General features: G+C 44.4%; 1 protein-coding gene across 1 annotated transcript in view; it reads right to left on the minus strand.

Moving 5' to 3' along the window:
• Nucleotides 1-17,904, minus strand: part of JPH3 (junctophilin 3) — a 191,426-nt gene extending 173,522 nt beyond the window's left edge. The window contains exon 1 of the mRNA XM_027845741.1: nucleotides 17,523-17,904. Within this exon, the coding sequence (XP_027701542.1) occupies nucleotides 17,523-17,904 (382 nt within the window). The remainder of the gene's footprint in view (nucleotides 1-17,522) is intronic.
• Between the last annotated feature and the right edge of the window lie 796 nt (nucleotides 17,905-18,700).

Below are 18,700 nucleotides of genomic sequence, written 5' to 3' on the forward strand. Positions count from 1 at the left end.
AGCATCGTTAAAGCAAGGAAGGTCCCTGAGATGTTGGGCAGAGCCCCATGTCCAACTTATGGGAAGGCAGGGACAAAGAAGTGCGAGAATTGGTGATTTACAATCTATGATTGGTGGGTATATTCATATCCATGGGGTCACAAATGCATTTGAGAGGACTTTTGAGTATAAAAGAAAATGAACTGAGCATTTTAGAGAGCTGTGACCTTGGGCATCAAATGAGAAATTGTTCTAACGGGTAGATACTGGGGGAAAAAAAGCAGATTTAGGCTTGACTTAAAAAAACACTTCCTCACAATCAGAACTGTCCCTAAGTGGAATGGGCTGTCTCAGGTGGCAATGGAAACTCCCTCCCTGAAAGCTTTCAAGAAGAAACAAAGAGGTTATGAAGGGGATTTCAGTGTAGTGCTGGTACCAGTTAGATTAGGTAACTTTTGGGATTCTTGACAAATCTAAGTCTGTCCTCCCCTTCATGGAGTTCTCTGAACCAGGATCTGAACAGCATTTCCTAGCCCTATCTGATAATAATCATTAAAAAAAGATACAGATTATAGCCATGGAAGCCTCAATGAGACTTCCTATTACAGTCAAATGGCCCAAACTGGTTGCTGTTAAAAAGTTAATGGGATTAATTATACTTCACAAAATTGGGGAAATAGCCTGCTATTAATTCAGGCAAAATTTTTGTCGCCTTCTCTGTGGCAGCACATTCATTACCACAGAACTCTAATACCCATAATCAGGCAGGTCTGCAGACTGTACCTTTGCCCAAAGCTGTCCCAAATCACAACACAGTCAGCACGCTCTGCAACTACAACCCACTGAAAAGACTGCTCTGCTACCACAGAGACCCTGCAATGGGTATGGGGGCCACTCTACCTAACCACCACATTTAACCCTTCCAAAGTACACCCACTCAGAAGATTCAGGTGGGAAAGATGGGTGATAGCAGACAAACAAATTTGTGAGACACAAGAATGTGAAATAGATATCACAGAAATAGATATCATAGAATAACAAAAGGAACTTAGAAAACCCATTCCAATTTCCTTCTTTCTAGGGACTGATCAACAGAGTTCAAATCCTCTGTGGTATTAGATATCCACAAGACAAAGTGAGTAGTACAGTTCACAGACTGGGAGCCCAGCTAAGCATGAAGGGCCTGACAGATACAATAGGCTTAATAAGAGAGGGAGGGAAGACTGAAGTCTGACAAGGTCAGGCAAGACCATAAAGGGACAACCTTAAGTTCTAGAAGGCAGGCAGGATCAAGGGCCAGGAGGCTTGGAGAGTCTCAAGTAGAACACTACTAAGGGTAATCCAACTCTGATCCTATTTGTTCTGATTCACATTGCCTTATGGGTGTGGGTAGCCTTGGGTCCAGAGATATCAACGATAGACAGAAGGTCAGGGATTTGCAGACAAATCATCTGCTCCCAGTTAAAGGAAGGGACCAGCAACCCTGATTGTTAGGGAAGAATGTCTAACAAGAACACTGACCCCAAACCTTGGGACCCCTCCCTGACTGCCAACAAGAGAAACCTCTTTCCAGGCTGTGTTACAGGGGACCTAGAGCAAAGATGACCTATTACTGTATCTGAGAAAATTAAAAACTGGTGTGGCCTCTTTTTTCTAGATCTTTAAAGGAAGGTGGAGAAAAAGCAAGACATCCCTTGAGAATTTCATTGGCTCCTGGTGAGTCTCTGAGGTTAAGCCTGTTGTTATTCTAGAGTGGCATAAACACATCAAATTGGTGATAGGTCTACCCACGAACAGTCTCTGAGCCTCAGGCTTTCCTAGGAGGACCTCAGACGCCTTTGCTGAATCTTCTGAAAGTAAACAGGGAAAGGTCATGAGGGTCAGCCTCTTTGACTCTTCTGGGGGCAGTCTGTCCATCTTTCTGCCTGCGCATTGGCCCAGGAACTGCCAGGCTTCTAAACCTGTTACTACAGGTCAATAAGCTTGCTAGTTAAGAGTGGAATTAAGACTACAGCCCAGCTCTCCTGACTTTTGATTCAATAGTATTTCCATGACAACATACTGATTCTTGCCACCCCCATTACCTAGTATGGCAGCCCAAGACAGCCCCCAGGTCACTCAGGCAGGTCAATCAGGGACCTCCTGACTTCCCAGACTCGCTGCCTTCTAAGGCAGATGGTAAGAGGCAAGGCACAACAAGCTCATTACAGATCAAACAGCAAGAATGGAGAGCTGCATCTTCACAGTGGGGATTCCACCTGGCCCTAGCCTAGGAGGGAAGGGCAGTCAAGGCCAATGGCTAAGGAATCCAGCCCTCCTTCCCCAAGGAAAACAATCATGCGGCCCACCTCACAGCCCTTGTGCCCTCTGACAACCAGCCCACATCTTCAACAGAGAAGACCCAGCCCAGCGAGCGAGTGCCAATCTTCCCTTGAGTGGTGGTATTTGAAAAGAAGGAAACCAAGATGAACTTAGTTGTATCCTGGCAACAAAACGAGGAGCAGAACGATACAATGGGATTCCCAATAAAGGCAACCAACCGTCCATTCCTTCCAAGCCCTTGAGCAGAAATTCATGGATTAGCAGTTTTAAAGTCATTTTGAAGTTTACTGGGAGTCCAGTACATTGCTCTTTCTTCTATTATTACTCTCACCCCAGGGAGTTCCCCATATGACTCCTCTACCTGTTTCCACCTCCCTGGTCTCTCCTCTCCTCCCTTGCACCCTATAGCCCCCAAAAGAAATCACTCTGTCCCCAAAATCTTAGAGCAGTTTTAGCTATTAAAACTTCATTAAAAGTTTATTTTGGAAGCAACCCCACCTCCCTCATGAGACAACTACTGTTTGAAGCTCTGCAACTCAGGTCTTTCTCTTGACACCACCACTGATCATCATAACACCATCCATCTGGATCAACCAATGTGTGTCTGGTACAAAGTAGGGGTTCAATAAATATGGGTTGAATGTAATTGTTCATTGTTGATCTTGAGGACTAGTAAGGAAGGAAGAAACAGGTAAAGGGAGAAAGGAAGAGAAGGGAATTCTTATTCAAGTATAGATTGGATGAGATGACTTCCAAGGTCTCCTTCAACTCCATGATTCTATGATTCTTAGAAAGAGGGGAAGAAAGGAAGGGAGACAAAAGAAGGGCAGGAAACTGGAGGAGTGGGACAGAAGGAAGGAAAGAGAGAGTACCCACCTTGTAGCTACTCAGAACTTTGGTATTCCAGTGTTCTTAACTCTCTTTTAATTCTTAAACCTTGATTTGAGAAACTCTCCTCCAGAATTCTCCCATAACATATGCACTGATATTAATAAACAATAACTAGCATTTATACAGCACTTTAAGGTTCGCAAAGAACTTCACAAATATCACCTCATTTGATCCTCACAACAATCCAGAGAGGTAGGTGTTATTAGTATCTCCATTTTACAGATGAAGAAACTAAGGCAGACAGAGGTTAAGTGACTTGTCTAGGGTTGCATCTAATTAAATACATCAGATAAGTGTCTAAAGTAAGTTTTGAACTCAGGTCTTCCTGACTCCAGGTCCAGTACTCTGCCCTCTTTGCCTAATGAATGAGTCTGTCAACGCCTCTGAGACCCGACATTGACATCTGTCTAGGAAAGGAAAAACATTGTCTCTATGAATCTGCCTGTGTGTACTCAATCTCCATGTCATTGGTGCTTTTTATCCTACTTTCAAATGACTTCATATTTATTCTGCATATATTTTATATATAATTATCCATATAAATGCTTATTCCCCTCCTCTCTCAGCAAAGGACCGTTTCAGCTTTGTCTCTGCATTCTTAGTAGGTACTTAATAAATGTTTCTTTAATCACTCATTAGAACTGTTTCTCCCTTGGTTTCCACTTGGATTTAAATTCCCCCTTGTCTCCTAACCCAGATGACACCATATGATTGGGTCAACCGAGCCAGCTTCATAAGAATGAAAGCAAAAAGACACAGGTCTTCAAAAATAAATATGTACGTCTCCCCAAATTCCTGGCCCTGACCAGATGAGTAAGTGAATGAGTGGACATTAGAGGCTCAGGTAGAAACCTTTTTTTATCAAAAAAGAATTAAAGTCATTTGTAGGGGAACAGAGAATTGGGGAGGGAGAATGAAGCCAGATATCAAAGGAAGAGAGGAAAGGAGAGGAGAAAGAAGGGAAAGGGGGGGGGAAGGGACCTCATTATGATATAGAGGTGATCCTGGGGAGTCTTAACAGGTCTCTTAGGGCCCAGATCTTATCACGTTGGAAAGGTCTGTCATCTCAAGACCTGTCTAGCAATATGGTGAGATGAAACAAGCCCTAGGTCTAGAATCAGAAAACATAAGTTTGAATCCAATGTTTGAATCTTACTTCCAACTGATATGACCATGGGATAGTCAATTTCAAACAATCAATCACTAAACATTTATTTAGTGCCTATTATGTGCCAGTCACTGTACTAACTGCTAGGGATACAAAAAGGAGGCAAAAGACAACCCCGCCCTTAAGGAGCTTACAATCTAATGGGGGAGACAACAAGCAAGCAAATATATCTCCCAGGCCTCAGTTCCTTCAAAAGCAAAATGAAGAGTTTGGACTAAATGACTCCAACAGCATTTTCCAGCTTTAAATCTATGATGTGATGATGCTAGGATTGGGAAGGTTCACTATTAGAAGACTGGCTACCATGTGGTGATTTCTTTCCCCATCCATGGCAACTCATAAAGAGAATCAACTAAAGAATAAAGGCCTCAGACACATGATATTCACTAGCTGTGTGACCATGGACAAGTTACTTAACCCCGACTGCCAGAAGAAGAAGGAGGAAGAGAAGGAAGAAGAAGAAGGAAGAAGAAAAAAAGAAGAAAGAAGAAGAAGGAAAGAAGGGAAGAAGAAGGAGGAGGAGGAAAACTCAGCATCATAAAACATTTGGGGCTCTAAGGGACCTCAAAGAATGACTGCTAAATTCTCTTCATCTTACAGCTAAAGAAACTCAAAGCCATTCAGGGATCTGATCGATTGTTTTTTGGCTAGGCAATGGGGTTAAGTGACTTGCCCAGGGTCACACAGCTAGTGAGTGTTTTGTGTCTAAGGCCGGATTTGAATTCAGGTCCTCCAGATTCCAGGGCCAATGCTCTATCCACATGCCACTAGCTGTCCTTCAACAAACAATTATCAAGCTCTCTCTGTGCTTGACACTGCTAAGAGGCTGAGACTGCAATCTACAGGAGTAGAGGATATACCCACAGAGCTGAAATGAAGTCACTTACCTTTACATAGGGTTTTTTCCCATTGGACACATTATTTCATGCTGAATGCTCAGAAGGAAGAATACCCTTGACCAGTGGAAATCAGCACCCACTCTGAAATCTGGTCAAGAGTTGCCTATTAAATGACTTGCCCAGGGTCATCAAGCCAGTAGGTATCAGAGTTAGGTCTTCCTAACTCTGACGTCAGCTCCTATACAGTAGGCCAGGTTGCCCCCCTTCCAACCCTTCAAGGACTGCCAAGCACTTTTCTCACAACAACCTTGACAAAAAGGTGGTGAGAGGATTACTATCCCCATTTTTGTCGATGTTCTTCAGTCATTTAAGTCATGTCTGATTCTTCCTGACCCCATTTGGGGTTTTCTTGGCAAAGATATTGGAGTGTTTTCGTCATTTCCGTCTCCAGCTCATTTGACAGATGAGGAAACTGAGGCAAACAGGGTTAAGTGACTTGCCCAGGTTCTCAGAGTTAATAAGTGTCTGAGGCCAGACTTGAACTCAGCTCTTCTTGACTTCAAGTCCTGTTGTGCCGCCTAGCTGCCCCTACCCCCATTTTACTGATAAGGAAAAATGAGGCTCAAAGATATAAAATTACTTGCCCAGTCATGTCCACACAGTTGGAGCCAGAATTTGAATGCAGAATTCCTGGCCCCAAGTACTGTCTTTCCACAGCTACTCTCAAAACCAGAGCATCTCCAAAACTCTCAAGTATCATAAGTTTAGACAGAAATGTATTCTCCTTGGAACTTTGGGCTCAAAATGAAACAAAACTTCCATAGTGCACCATCTTTGCTAAAAAGAAATGCTAACAACTTTTTTCCCAACTTACTTTGAGGACAGGTTATCTCATTAACCCTCCTAGCCTTGCCCTGGAAGGCTCCATCCAATGCCTTTCCCAGATGAGGAAACCGAAGCTGAGAGGGTCCACAGAACAGGTGCAAGAGCACTTGGAGACTCTATGAAGGTACCAGAAATAGTGCCAAGGTCTCCTGAGCCCCAGCCTAGGCCTCAGTGCTAATGCACTGAGGCACGTTGCCGGTCAGTGTTTTGGACTGTAAGCACCTTCTGTTCTTTACTCAGACTCCTAGCCAACGCTCTGCACCTGTGAGCACTCAGCAGGTACTTCTGGCTGGCTCACTACGGATTGTTCAAACCATCCCAGAACACTGACCTCTGCTATAAATATGCTCCATTCTCTAGTGGGCAACTAATGAATTTACTCCCAAGGGTACCCTGCAACAGTCAAACCACAAAATAACACACAAACTCAGATGTTTGTTCACATCACTCCAGGGGACCAGTGCCATGGATAACCTAAATAGCAGGTGTAGTCATGGTCAGAAGAAAAGAACACCAGATCAAGAGTCAGGAGCCCTGGGTTCAAGACCCAACTCTGACACTATTTTCTATGTGGCCTAGGTAAGCCACTTTTCTATTCTGGGTCTCAATTTCCTCTTCTGTCAAATGATGGGATTGAACTAGGTGATCCTTCCCAGCTCAGATATTCCATGTTCCAGGGTTCCTTCCAACTCTGACATTCTCTGTCCCAAGGTCCCCTCCAGCTCAGACATCGTAAGTTCAAAGATCTCTTCTAGTTCTGACAATCCACATTCTAAGGGTTCCTTCCAACCCTAATATATTCTAAGGTCCCTTCCACCCCTGACAATATGTGGTGTTCTAAGGATTCCTTCCAACCCTAACTTTTTATGTTCTAAGATCCCTTCCAACCCTGATAATCTATGTTCTAAGGTCTCTTCCAACCCTGAGATTCTATGTTCTAAGGGACTTTGCAACTCTGACACACAAGGTTCCAAAGTCCCTTCCAGTTCTGGCATTCTCTGTTCTAAGATATTTTAGCAGTTACAACCATTCTATTCTGATTAAAAAACTATTGCTGCTAAGATTTGGAAAGCATCTGAAGAGGCTTTTTTTTTCAGTAGATTTACTTCCTATATGTGTTTTTCTTAAATGAATATTTAAATTAATTTGCATTTCCTGAAAACACACATATAAACACACAAACACACAAACACACACGTTACTCCCTCCGAACATACGTACACACTGGTCACAATGAGTAAGGAGGGGAAATACAGCCTGGGATTTTAACTTTGCTCTGGACAATCCACAAGGTGATTTATTTTCTTTATTTGCAAGCAGTGAAGTTAGATGTTGGCAGGGCCACGAGCAAAGACAGGGAATCCTCAGACCCCCTCCTCTATTTCTGCATTCCCTAATAATGTTCTGGCTCTACTTCTCTCCCTCTCATGTGAAAAAAAATGGATGGTGTAATCCTAACTTCTTTTTAGCCCAAGTATGTGCTTCTCTCTGCCTGTAAAATGATCCCTAGCTCTAGCCCATTAAAGTAGCTACTGACTAGAGCCTAATGAGCAAGAAGTAATTATTATCAAACACCAGAGAGCTTCCTGGGTAGTTTTTCTTCTTTAGCGGGCACTTGAGCCTCTTGGGAAATGAGCACTGTCCCATGAGAGGTTGTTAGAGGAAAGGCATCAGAGAAGTGAAGGAGAGGCTTGGCTTGGCCTCCAACTTCATCTTCAGCCTTGTCTGCCACTCCTCTCCCACACAGACCCTCCACTCTACCCAGACTCTGCCACTAACATCCCCTTAGCACGCCTGGTATATCCAAATCTGTGTCTTTGCTCAAGCTATTATCCCTGCCTCTCTCCCCCCTCAAGTCCTTGTCCATTCTTTGAGGTCTAGCTTAAGGTCTACCTTCCAAGAAGCCTTCTTTGACCTGCCCCAGCCTATAGTGACTGCTCCTTCCTCTGACCTAGAGTCAGGAAGTTCAGATTTAGCCTCAGACACTTACTGAGTTCAAAACCAGCCTCAGATATTGACAAGCTATGTGAAAGTGGGCAAGTCACTTAACCTCTGGCTACCTCAGTTTCCCCACCTGTAAAGTGAGAATCCTAAGAGTACCTACATCCCAAGGTTGTTGTTAGGATCAAATGAAAGTAGGTGTAAAGTATGTGTAAAGCTCTCAGCACAGTGCCTGGCACTGTTAGGCACTTGTTCCTTTCTCTCTTAACATCTGGTGTGGTCAAGGTGTGTGGACCCACTCTCGCCTACAAGATCGTAAATTCAACAAAGGCAGGAACCGTGTCTTTTGGTTTATGTGTATGCATGTCTCCCCCACAGCACCTCAACCAGAGTGGATCACTTGTTATATGTTTGTTGAATGAGTGATAAGTTCACTCATCAAGGTAAAAAAGACAATTCAAGATAACAGCAAAACAAACAGACCTAGAAGGAACCTTAATGAGCTTTCTTGGCCATTTGTTATTTTCTGTCCTTCGACATGAGTGTTTTGTGGCATGTTCTTACATGGGCATACAAATCATTTTCCAAACAAGGCATGTGAACAACAAACTTCAGTTTTGAAATTCCAATCCTCGGGAGAACCCTACAGTTAGTAGTTAGTAACCATCTAACTTTCTCTCTACATCATTCTACTCTCTTCTTTTTCTACTTCATATTCTCAATCAAAAGTATAGCTAAGGTTCATTTTCACTGCCAGTAGGAATCAGGGGGGATATAGATAACTGCATTCACAGAAAATGCCTTCAAACATCATTTTAGACATTAGTTTTTAAAACTCAGAGGGATATGATGGAAAAGGCAGCAAATTCAGAGACAGAAGTCCTGAGTCCAAGTGCCAGCTCTTTCATTTACCAGTCATGTGACTATAAATGAATCACTTCACCTCTGTGGGCCTCCATTTCCTCATCTGTAAAATGGGGAGCATAATAGTTAAACTATTTTGTAAGGTTATTCTGAAGACCAAATTGGATGATATCAATCAATTGGCAAGCATTTATTAAATGCTTACAATGTTCCAGGCACTGTACTAAGTGCTGAGCATACAAAGAAAAAGCAAAAACCTGTTAAAAAACACTTCCTAAATATTAGTTATGTTATTCGCACTGTATTATCAGCATTATTCAGAGAAATTTCTTACTCACGCAAAAACGAGACAAAGAATCACTCAAGAGAAAGAGCCAACAATTAGGAACTGAACAGAATCCATGATCAGGAAACTACAATATGATTCTTTAAAAGAATTCTGTTTTTCAGGTTCTGCTGATCTGATTAGGAAAACATTAAGGAAATTTTTCCTTTCCTCTAAATCTCCATTTAAGTAACAGAGTCCTCATGAGGAAAGTAAGCTATAGGACAGAGTGGCACACAGGGTTAACAGTTCCAACTATTAATGTTATTTATAGGAATAATTAATCAATTAATTCTGGTTTGGAAAGGCTATGGTGAATACTCCATCCTGTTGCCTGCTATGAGTAAAATCTATCAGTCCAATGCTGACTTTCAGTTACACACTCACAAATCCTACTGTAAGTCCAACGGTAAACAAACACACATACCCAAAAAGAGAGATCCATTTCAAACTTCAAAGCAGCCTTCATGAATCCTGATGAGATTACTTGGACCCACCACTAAAACACTCTTTCTCTAACTGTGTGCTCCTTTCCACCACCCCAGTGCAATGCTAGAACCAATAACGATGAATAAAATGAAATAAGCAAACATTCCATGAAGTTTATTATGGCAGTAAAGTCTCACTAGCTGCAGACTTCTAATCTATTTACTCTTCAATTCCTTTGTTTAGCTTTAAGAGATGACCGTAAAAGGTCTGAGGGCTCGAGCCATTAGGTCAGTGAAAAGAAGCAACTACAATCTACAGAAAACCTGGGCAAAGCTGGTGAACACTCTCCAAGGTCCTGAAGAGACTAAGAGACCTCCATATGTTGCTGTCAGAATCTGAGAGATGAAAAGAGTCAGCCTTAGGGATTTATCTCTGAAGATTCTTAACTCCTGGAAATAGCAATTTGGAGATATTTGTGAGGAAAGGAAATGATTGGGGGAAATGAAGTACATGTGATATTTATTTTTACAGTCCTCTCTGCAGGACTAAGGTCACTTTGCTTGTTTAGGGACATAAGATCTAGGATTTATATAGCACTTTAAGGTGGTAGGTGCTATTATTATCCCATTTCTCAGATGAGAAAACTGAGGCAAACAGAAGTTAAGTTGATTTCCCAGGGATACACAACTCTTAAGTGTCTGAGGCAGGAGTCTTCCCGACTCCAGGCCCAGTACTCTATCCACTGTGCTACCTATCTGTTCATGGAATTTAAAGCTGGAAGGGATCTTAGAAATTAACTAGTCTAATCCAGAGAAAGAAAATGAGATCTAGAGAAGGGAAGTGATTTGTCTGAAGTCACATGGGTAGCAAGTGGCAGTGCTGGGATTTGATTCCGTGTCCTGACTCCAGCTCCACAGTTCTCTCTACTGTGTCAGATAGCTAGTTCAATTAAAGCATACCACCCACGGCCTTTCATTCAGCTGAGCTGAAACATCTGATTAAGTATCTACTGTGTTAAGGTACTGTTCTAGGCCACAGAGGGATACAAAAGCAAAAAAGAAAAATCTCCTGCCCTCATGATCCTTATATCTGCCATTATATAGAATTTTATTTACTCAGGGCAGCTAGGTAGTGCAGTGGATAGAGCTCCAGCATCGGAGTCAGGAGGACCTGAGTTAAGTCTGGCCTCAGATATTTAACACCAGCTGTGTGACCCTGGGCAAGTCACTTAACCCTGGTTGCTTCACCAAAAAAAAAAAAACTAAAAAAAAAATTTTATTTACTCATCAAATTACTGTGGCATGTTTGTGTTATTTACAGACGTAAAATGGAAAATAAAGTAGGTTCCTTTCTCAATCTTTTTTGTCACTTGGGCTGACAGATCTTACCGAGGCGAGGGGAGTGGAGAAATTGACAAAGGAACATATTTTTTCTATTTATTTTTTTTTTTAGCTAAGAAATCAAACGTTTCCCAGGGGTAGGAAAATAATACTTTTTTTGTTGCTATTCCTAAATGTTTCCAGGTTACCTCCCTCCAAAGAAACTTTCACCTCTCTAGCTTGGTCTCCCTAGAGAGGGTAAAGATTGAGCTGTGCTTTTCCCAGGGTTAGCTAAGTTAATTGTTCACATCAGAGTTAGTCACTCCTGGAATGGGTAAGCTCTTTTAAAGAGGATGCTGATTCTTTGTATACTTCACCCGGCTGCCTGAGGCTTCTTAATGTAAAGGCTGGCAAACAGCTCTAGAGTTGAGTTGGGGTGAAGGGTGTTTTTTAAAAAACACTGCTTTTTCAGCTATAATTGGCAACTAAGAGGTAGATACTCTTGTTTTCTTTTCCTTCCACTTTTATTTGCCTTTTTTCTGTTTTTTTTCTTTCTTTTCTTTAAAAGCAGCTGAAAAGTAATCTTCCAGGACTAACCTTTATCCTAGATGGTAGGCATTTCCTTCTTTTCTGTTTCTAAAATGAGTTCTTTTCGGCAATATCTACACTACTTGATTTGTTCTTTCAGAAATTGGACGTTTTGATTTTTAAAAACATAAATCAGATCAAATAAGAAAGGGATTTAAGAGATCATCTGCATCTTCTCTCCTTTCCTCCCCTTTTGTGTGGTTTCTCCCCCGTTAGACTATAAGCTCTTTGAAGGCAGAGACTTTCTTTTGCTTATTTGTACCCCCAGCACTTAGCACAGTGCCTGGCACAGGATAGATGCTTAATAAATGTTTAATGTATTGTATGGTTGTATTTGAGCATCTAGGTAGCAAAGTGAATAGAATGCTGGACCTGAAGTCAAATTTGGCCTCAGATATTTACTAGCTGTGTGACTCTGGGCAACACCCTGTTTGCCTCAGTTTTCTCACTTCTAAAATGAGCTGGAGAAGCAAACAACAAACCATTCCAGTATCTTTACTAAGAAAATTCCAAACAGAGTAACAGAAGAGTTGGATATGCCTGAAACAACTGAACAACAACAAATATTGTATCTAGTCCACTCCCTACCCAAACAATGAATCCCCTCTAAAAGTATCCCTGACACATAGCTATCTGGCCTGTGCACAAATATCTCAAGTGATAGAGGAATCATTGTCTAACAAGGTAGTTCATGTTGAGGCATCTCTAATTGTTAAGAAGTTCTGCTTTATATTGAGCCAAAATCTGCCTCCCAATTAACTACCACCCATGAGTCCTAATTCTCCCCTTTGAGACCAAGCATAAAAGTCTACTTTGTCAAATATTTGAAGAGAGCAATCCATGTCTTCTCTAAGTCTTATTTGATGTAAGTGAAATATCACCATTTCCTTCAACAGATCCTCCACAGAGCGTGATTTCGGTTCCCTCGCCCTCCCTGTCAACCTCCTGTAGACATCTCCCATCAATGTCTCTCTTACACTGTGGCACCCAAACTAAAAATAACATTGCACATAGGATCTGACCAGTCCAGCTGGGGCACATAGTGTGACTATCACCTCCCTCCTTCCAGACTCTAGACTTTGACGAATGCAACCTATCACGGCATGAAAATTTTCCCCAGTATTTCAATTTTTGCTACTCTGTTTCCAAGCAGCTGTGGTATGATTTCTTTAGAGTACATTAACAATCCAAACATTAATTTAAAATCAAGTCAAATCACATAATTTCATTACTAATTTGAGGCTCCTCAAGGACATTGTGTCTGTATTTATTCAACAAACATGAATTCAGTTCCTGCTGTGTTCAGAGCTCTATGCTAGACACCTACCAGCTTAGGCTTCATCCCTCATGGAGGAGATAGCCAAGCAGAGTGATATGAAAGACAGAAATAACTATAATACAAAATATTATATTAAATCCACATGAAAGGTACAAGTAACATTCTATGGAATAATTGAGAAAGAAGAGGCTGTTACTGACTTTAGAAATCAAGGCAATCTTACTGGATGTGGTAGCACTTGAGTTGGCTTTAAAGGATGAGCTTTAACAGGTAGAGGTGAGAGAAAGACCAAGTATGGCTTTGAAGGAAAGGGGGTATATTTTGGGGGAAAGTGTTTTACAGGAACTACATGTCTTCATGTGCATATTTCAGAAACAGACAAGGTTTAATGCTTGAATGGAAGCTTCTGTGTCTGTGTTTCAGCTAATGGGGTGAAAAATATCTCTCGGTGGCAGGTGTGTGCGTGTATGTGTGCCTGCATAAGTGAGCATGCGCACCACACACACCCATGTGCACATGTGCCTGAAGTGTATCTGAATTTTGACTGTGGGTGTGTGTGATGTGTGTGGGATGAGTAATCTGGGCCTGTGTATAGAATGTGTGTATTAGAGAGAGATGTATGCGGGTATGTGTGGAGGAGGAGGGGGAGAAGAAGTGTGTGTGTGTGTGTGTGTGTGTGTGTGTGATGACTCATTTTTCAGGGTGTGGGTGAGTTTATTTGTAGGGGGTGACTTTGGGTCTGAGGGATAGATTCCTGTGTGCAATGCAATGAGGAGGAAATATTTACCTTAGGAGAAGGATATGGAGGTCAAGTAGGTGGAGAAAATTCTGTGAAAGATACATGTATGACAGGAGAGACAGAAATAAAGGGAAGAGGTAAGAAGAGGAATGAAAAAGAGAAGAGAGGGAGAGGAGAGTAGAGAAAGAGGAGAGGGGAGAAAGAGGAGAGGAGAGAAAGAAGAGGAGGACACGGAGAAGGGAGGAGAGGAGGAAGGGAGGAGAGGAGAAAAGAGGAGAGGAAAAGAGAAAGAAGAGGAGAGAACAGAGGGAAGAGAGGAGAGAAGATGAGAGGACAGAGAAGGAAAGAAGAGGAGAGAAGACAGGGAGGTGAGGAGAGGGAGAGAAGAGGAGAGGAAAAGAGAGGAGAAAAGGTGAAAAGAGGGAAAGGGAAAGAAGAGGAGAGAAAAGGAGAGGAAAGGAGAAGAGAAGAGAAAAATTTGTTTACATAAAAGAGGGTATGGGGAGGAATTACAGAATCAAGGCCTATTGGAGCTAGAAGGGACCTTAGAGATCACTAAGTTTGGGGAAAGCAGAGTTTTTTTTTCCTAGGTGGTTCCACATGTGGGCAGTGACATAACGGACCTGCTTCTATTTCTACATCATTTCACGTGAGGGACCTGTGTCCCAAGTCCCGTGTGTTTCTGGGGGGCCTCTAACAGGTCCTGGTGATGATCTACAAGAGAACCTCATCTCACATCAATAAGGAATGAGTGTCGTTGCCTAGGAAAGAGTGAGACTGGAGGAAAGCCTGGTCAAAAAGTCTTCACTTTAAATGGATTCTACACAGATCCCATCTAAATGCGCAGGATATGAGCCATTTGTGCATTATTTATGAAAAATACTGTTTCCCCAAGTCAGCACTCGGAGCAGGGCTGGAGTTGAAGCTTTCCTCATGTTCCAGCTAATATGCAAGGAAAAGCAGCATTAGCTTCAAAACCATTAATTCATTAGGATGCTGGTTTCCAAACTCTGCTGTGCCTAAGCCATCACTAACCACTAGTTGATTACTGAACTGTTCAAGGGACCATTGTTTACCTTAGACAGGAAGTTCACCTTTCTGGCTGACTGTGTTCCTATGATTCTCCTAGCCTCCCTTAGAGATGGAAGTGATAGAATGGGTGCGTTACTGACTGGCAGATAATTTTCAATAGACACCTCCTTCCTAATTGGGGGTGGGGAATTATGGCCCACACATCTAGAGATTATTATTGCAAGGTGGAGAGTCCAAGGAGATGGACACAACAGAGCCAGATTGAAAAAAAAAAAGCTGCCCAGATCAGGTGCCCGAGCAACTACCTCTTCTCTTATTGGGTAGAACTTAAAAGAGCCAAGGCTCATAGACTGTGAGCACTGTAAAGAACCTTAGCAATCATTTTGTCCAATCTCCCCATTCTGCAGGAAGGAAAACTGAGGCCCAGAGAGAGAAATGATTTGTCCAAGCTCACACGGCTGGTAAGCGATAAAACTGAGATTCAAACCCAGGTCTTCTTGACTCCAAGTTCTGTGGTTCTTTCTTATACTTTCCTGTCTTAGAATTTATAGTGAAAACCATCTACTCACTCCCTGAGCTAGGCTCAGCTACATCCAGGTCAGCTATGTAGGGCTTTGGGTAATGTGTGAGCAATAAATCCTATGAGATCCCACAGGAAAGAAACATCTCTCTCGTTAACACTTTGAACCCCAGACTTTCTGAGCAGCATGTGTCAAACATAGACCAATCATTTATAGCTGGGTTTACTTTTCCTAAAAGGATAGATAGAAACTAATCACAAAACCCTCCCTCTCTACCCTACTTGTGGGTTACCTGGAGACAATGCTTCACTCTTGGGGTTACATCATTTATCCTATCAGACTCTGGAGACTCTCGCTAACACAAGAGATCTGGATCTTTACCCGGTCTGTCCCTCTCTCCCTCACCTCACATCTAAAGCTGACCCACAAAGAGTTAAGGAGGAGGTTAGCTTTTCTCGAAGCCTATTGGGAACTTCCGGCCTCTGGAGCACTCCTAAGCTTTCTGTCTGGGGAAAGGGTCCCTGCAGGGCTCTCTAGTTGGTGCCCCGTGGGTTACAGCTCCTCCCTTTGTACAGGGTACATGCCAGCTGGGAAGTGCAAGCTGCCTGCTTCCCCCGTCCACATACATCTGCTGCTGAAGCCCTATCACCCACACACACACACAGGGAGAGAGAGGGAGAGAGAGAGGGAGAGGGAGAGAGAGAGAGAGAGAGAGAGGGAGGGAGAGAGGGAGAGAGAGAGAGAGAGAGAGAGAGAGAGAGAGAGAGAGAGAGAGAAGCTTTTGCAATCCAAGACCCATCTCCTTTTCCTTCAGAATCCCACAGTGGGGCACAGCTTGGCCCATCTTTGTTTTTTTTTTAAACCTACCCCCAAAAGCAAGGTCTGTGATTAGGGCTTGGCAGGGTTTTGATAGGCAGGAGAATTATATAATTAAGTGCACCAGACTCCTCCTCTTTGTTTAATAATGAGCCCTTCCTTTGGGTTGCATAAGCCAAAATAATCATCACTTCCCGGCCCTACCTCACCTCTGTATATGTGACTGTCAAGTAGGTGTTGAAAGCTTTTTTCAAGTGGCCAAAACAAAAGGGACCAAAGCAGAGAATCCGAATGTGTTTCCCTGATCCACCCCCATCCCTCCAAGAAAGAAACATAAAACACTGCATTTGCTCTTTTCCCACCTATAAAATAAACATGCTGCTTCCACCAAACCACTACCTGTGCCTCATCTGAGCTCAAAACTAAGACAGGGGTTGGAAACTCACTTCCAAGATTTGTTTTGTCCCAAACGATCAACACTCAGTATACCTCAGATGTTACTTATGGAGAATATTAAGAGTGTCAGGGCATGGAGACATGCGAAGAGTGTACGCAGTATCACAGACACCAACAGCCATTAACAGCCTTGAAACTACACCGTTTGGAGCTCTTAGAACTGATCCTGACTCTAGTAGCATCTTAGAAATAAAATCAAGAAAAGATTCCCTAAACTCCTGGTGAAAATTAATGCAAGTACTTCAATCACAGCTCCAGTAGCATCCAAGAAACAGATGGGCCTCACAGGCTGCCTGGTCTGACAATATTAGCCTAGGTCCAACCCCCTACAAGTTTATTGGCCTGGGTTATTTTCTGGGGTTGCTCCCTTCCCCCCCCCCCCCCACCTCCACTACAGCATTCTAAATTTCTCAGTGGCATTTTTTCAGGTTAGATTCCAAACTGGGAAGGCCCTTGGAAGCCCATGAAACCAAGAATCCAATCCCTGAGCCCAGATATTGGGATGCTAAGCTCAGGCCCGAAACCAGGAAGCCTATTTCAAAGAGATGAGGAGGCTGGTAGAGAAGGAAAGGGACCAGGGGACCCAGCACAGCCACTCAGCTGCCAAAGTGACCCACCAGTAGGCCCCCTAACTTGAGAGAGCACAAAACAAAACCCCAGGCAGGGTAGCTCTCCTGTAAGGCCCTCCCCACCTTCCTCTTAGACCGACACTTTGCCTTCTAGTTTATGATGGTGCAGTGAACACTGGCATCTCTCCCCCTCCCATCAATGCTAAGCCACGAGGGGAAAACCACCCCCCTCCCCTTGGCTTCCTGGACACAGTCCGAGAGGGGCACCAGGCACCACCACTGCACTGCACCCCCACTGAACATATGGAGCAAGCAACCTGTGGCGATAGGGCCAGGAGCCTCCCTGGGCTGTCTTTGGGCCTCTACAGCACCGCCGCCAAGGCAGCGGGCACCAGCAGCCCAACTAGCAACAAGAACCCAGAAAAACACAGTCAAATAAAACGAATCAGAGGAAAGAGACATGGAGAAGGCTCTCGGCTGGTAGAGAGCGACACTCCCGCCTCCCTCCTCGCCCACCGCCCTCCCACTCCTCAAGCACTCCGGGCTGGCGCAGCACCCACCTCCATCCGAGTAGGTCTCCGTCCCATAGCCGTCCTGTAATCCATTGCTCCAGGTGCCTTCGTACTTGGCTCCATTACCAGTACACTCCCGGACCCCGTAGCGTCCCTTAAAGCCGTGAGTCCACTCTCCCTTGTACAGCCACTTCCCCTTGCTCTCCAGGCCGATGCCATGACGCTTGCCCTGCGCCCAGGTGCCCTGGTACGTGTTGCCGCTGGGCCAGGTGTAGACCCCCAGCACCTCGAAGCCGTGACTCCAGGAGCCGGTGTATTCTCCTTGGCCCTTGGGGCCAGTGCAGATCCCATGGCCGTGCGCTTTGCCGTCCTCCCAGCCTCCACAGTAGGACCCTCCATCATCAAAATTAAACCTACCCCCACTGGACATGCATGTAATTCGGTTTGCAAATCCCCCAAAAGGCGAAAAAGAAAAAGGGGGGAAAAGGAACAAGGTACAAGAAACAAACTGTTTGTTTGTGGTCCCTCTGTCTTTAAAGAAGAAAACAGAAGAAAAAAGAAAAAAAAGAGAGCCGTCCTCAGCTGCGGCGGCGCCGGCTTCGGGGGAATTCAAGTCAATTTCTTGCGATTATTCATTGTCTATCTGCGCGGATCCGGACCCGTCCCTCTTCTGCTGTTGATCCAGTATCGGAGGGGAGGAGGGAAGGGGAAGGGAAGGGATGGGGGGAGGGGGAAAGAAGGGGGAGCAGTTGCTACAGTTTTTGGTGCAAACGGCTCCGCCTAAAAACCATCACAGGCAGAGCACCCAAGAAAAAAAGCATCATAAATAAGGGTCGGGGAGAAGCCGGTGCCAATCCCTGGCGCGGACCCGCGGCTGGCGGACAGGCGGGCGGGGGGGCCGGGGAGCGAGGGGAGGGGGAGGGGAAGAAGGGGAGGGGAGGGAGAAGAGAGCCTGACCCGGCTCAAGCCCACCGCGCTGCTCTCCACCTGCAGCCGCCGCTCTGCTGTTGATCTCCACCAGATCGCGGGCCCCTCAGCGGCAGCAGCAGCAGCAGCGGCGGCGGCGGCGGCGGTAGCGGCAGCGGCAGCAGCGGCCGCATATTGGGGGCTGAGCGAGTCGTGGCTCAGCAGCAATGCAGCAGTCGGTGGCTGGGTGTCTCTCCCTCGGCCCGCCCGCCCGCCTGCCCGCCGCGCGCTCTCACGCACTCACACTCCCGCGAGGGCGC

Source organism: Vombatus ursinus, unplaced genomic scaffold (assembly GCF_900497805.2).
Source record: "Vombatus ursinus unplaced genomic scaffold, bare-nosed wombat genome assembly UNPS02005286.1, whole genome shotgun sequence".
NCBI lineage: Eukaryota > Metazoa > Chordata > Mammalia > Diprotodontia > Vombatidae > Vombatus > Vombatus ursinus.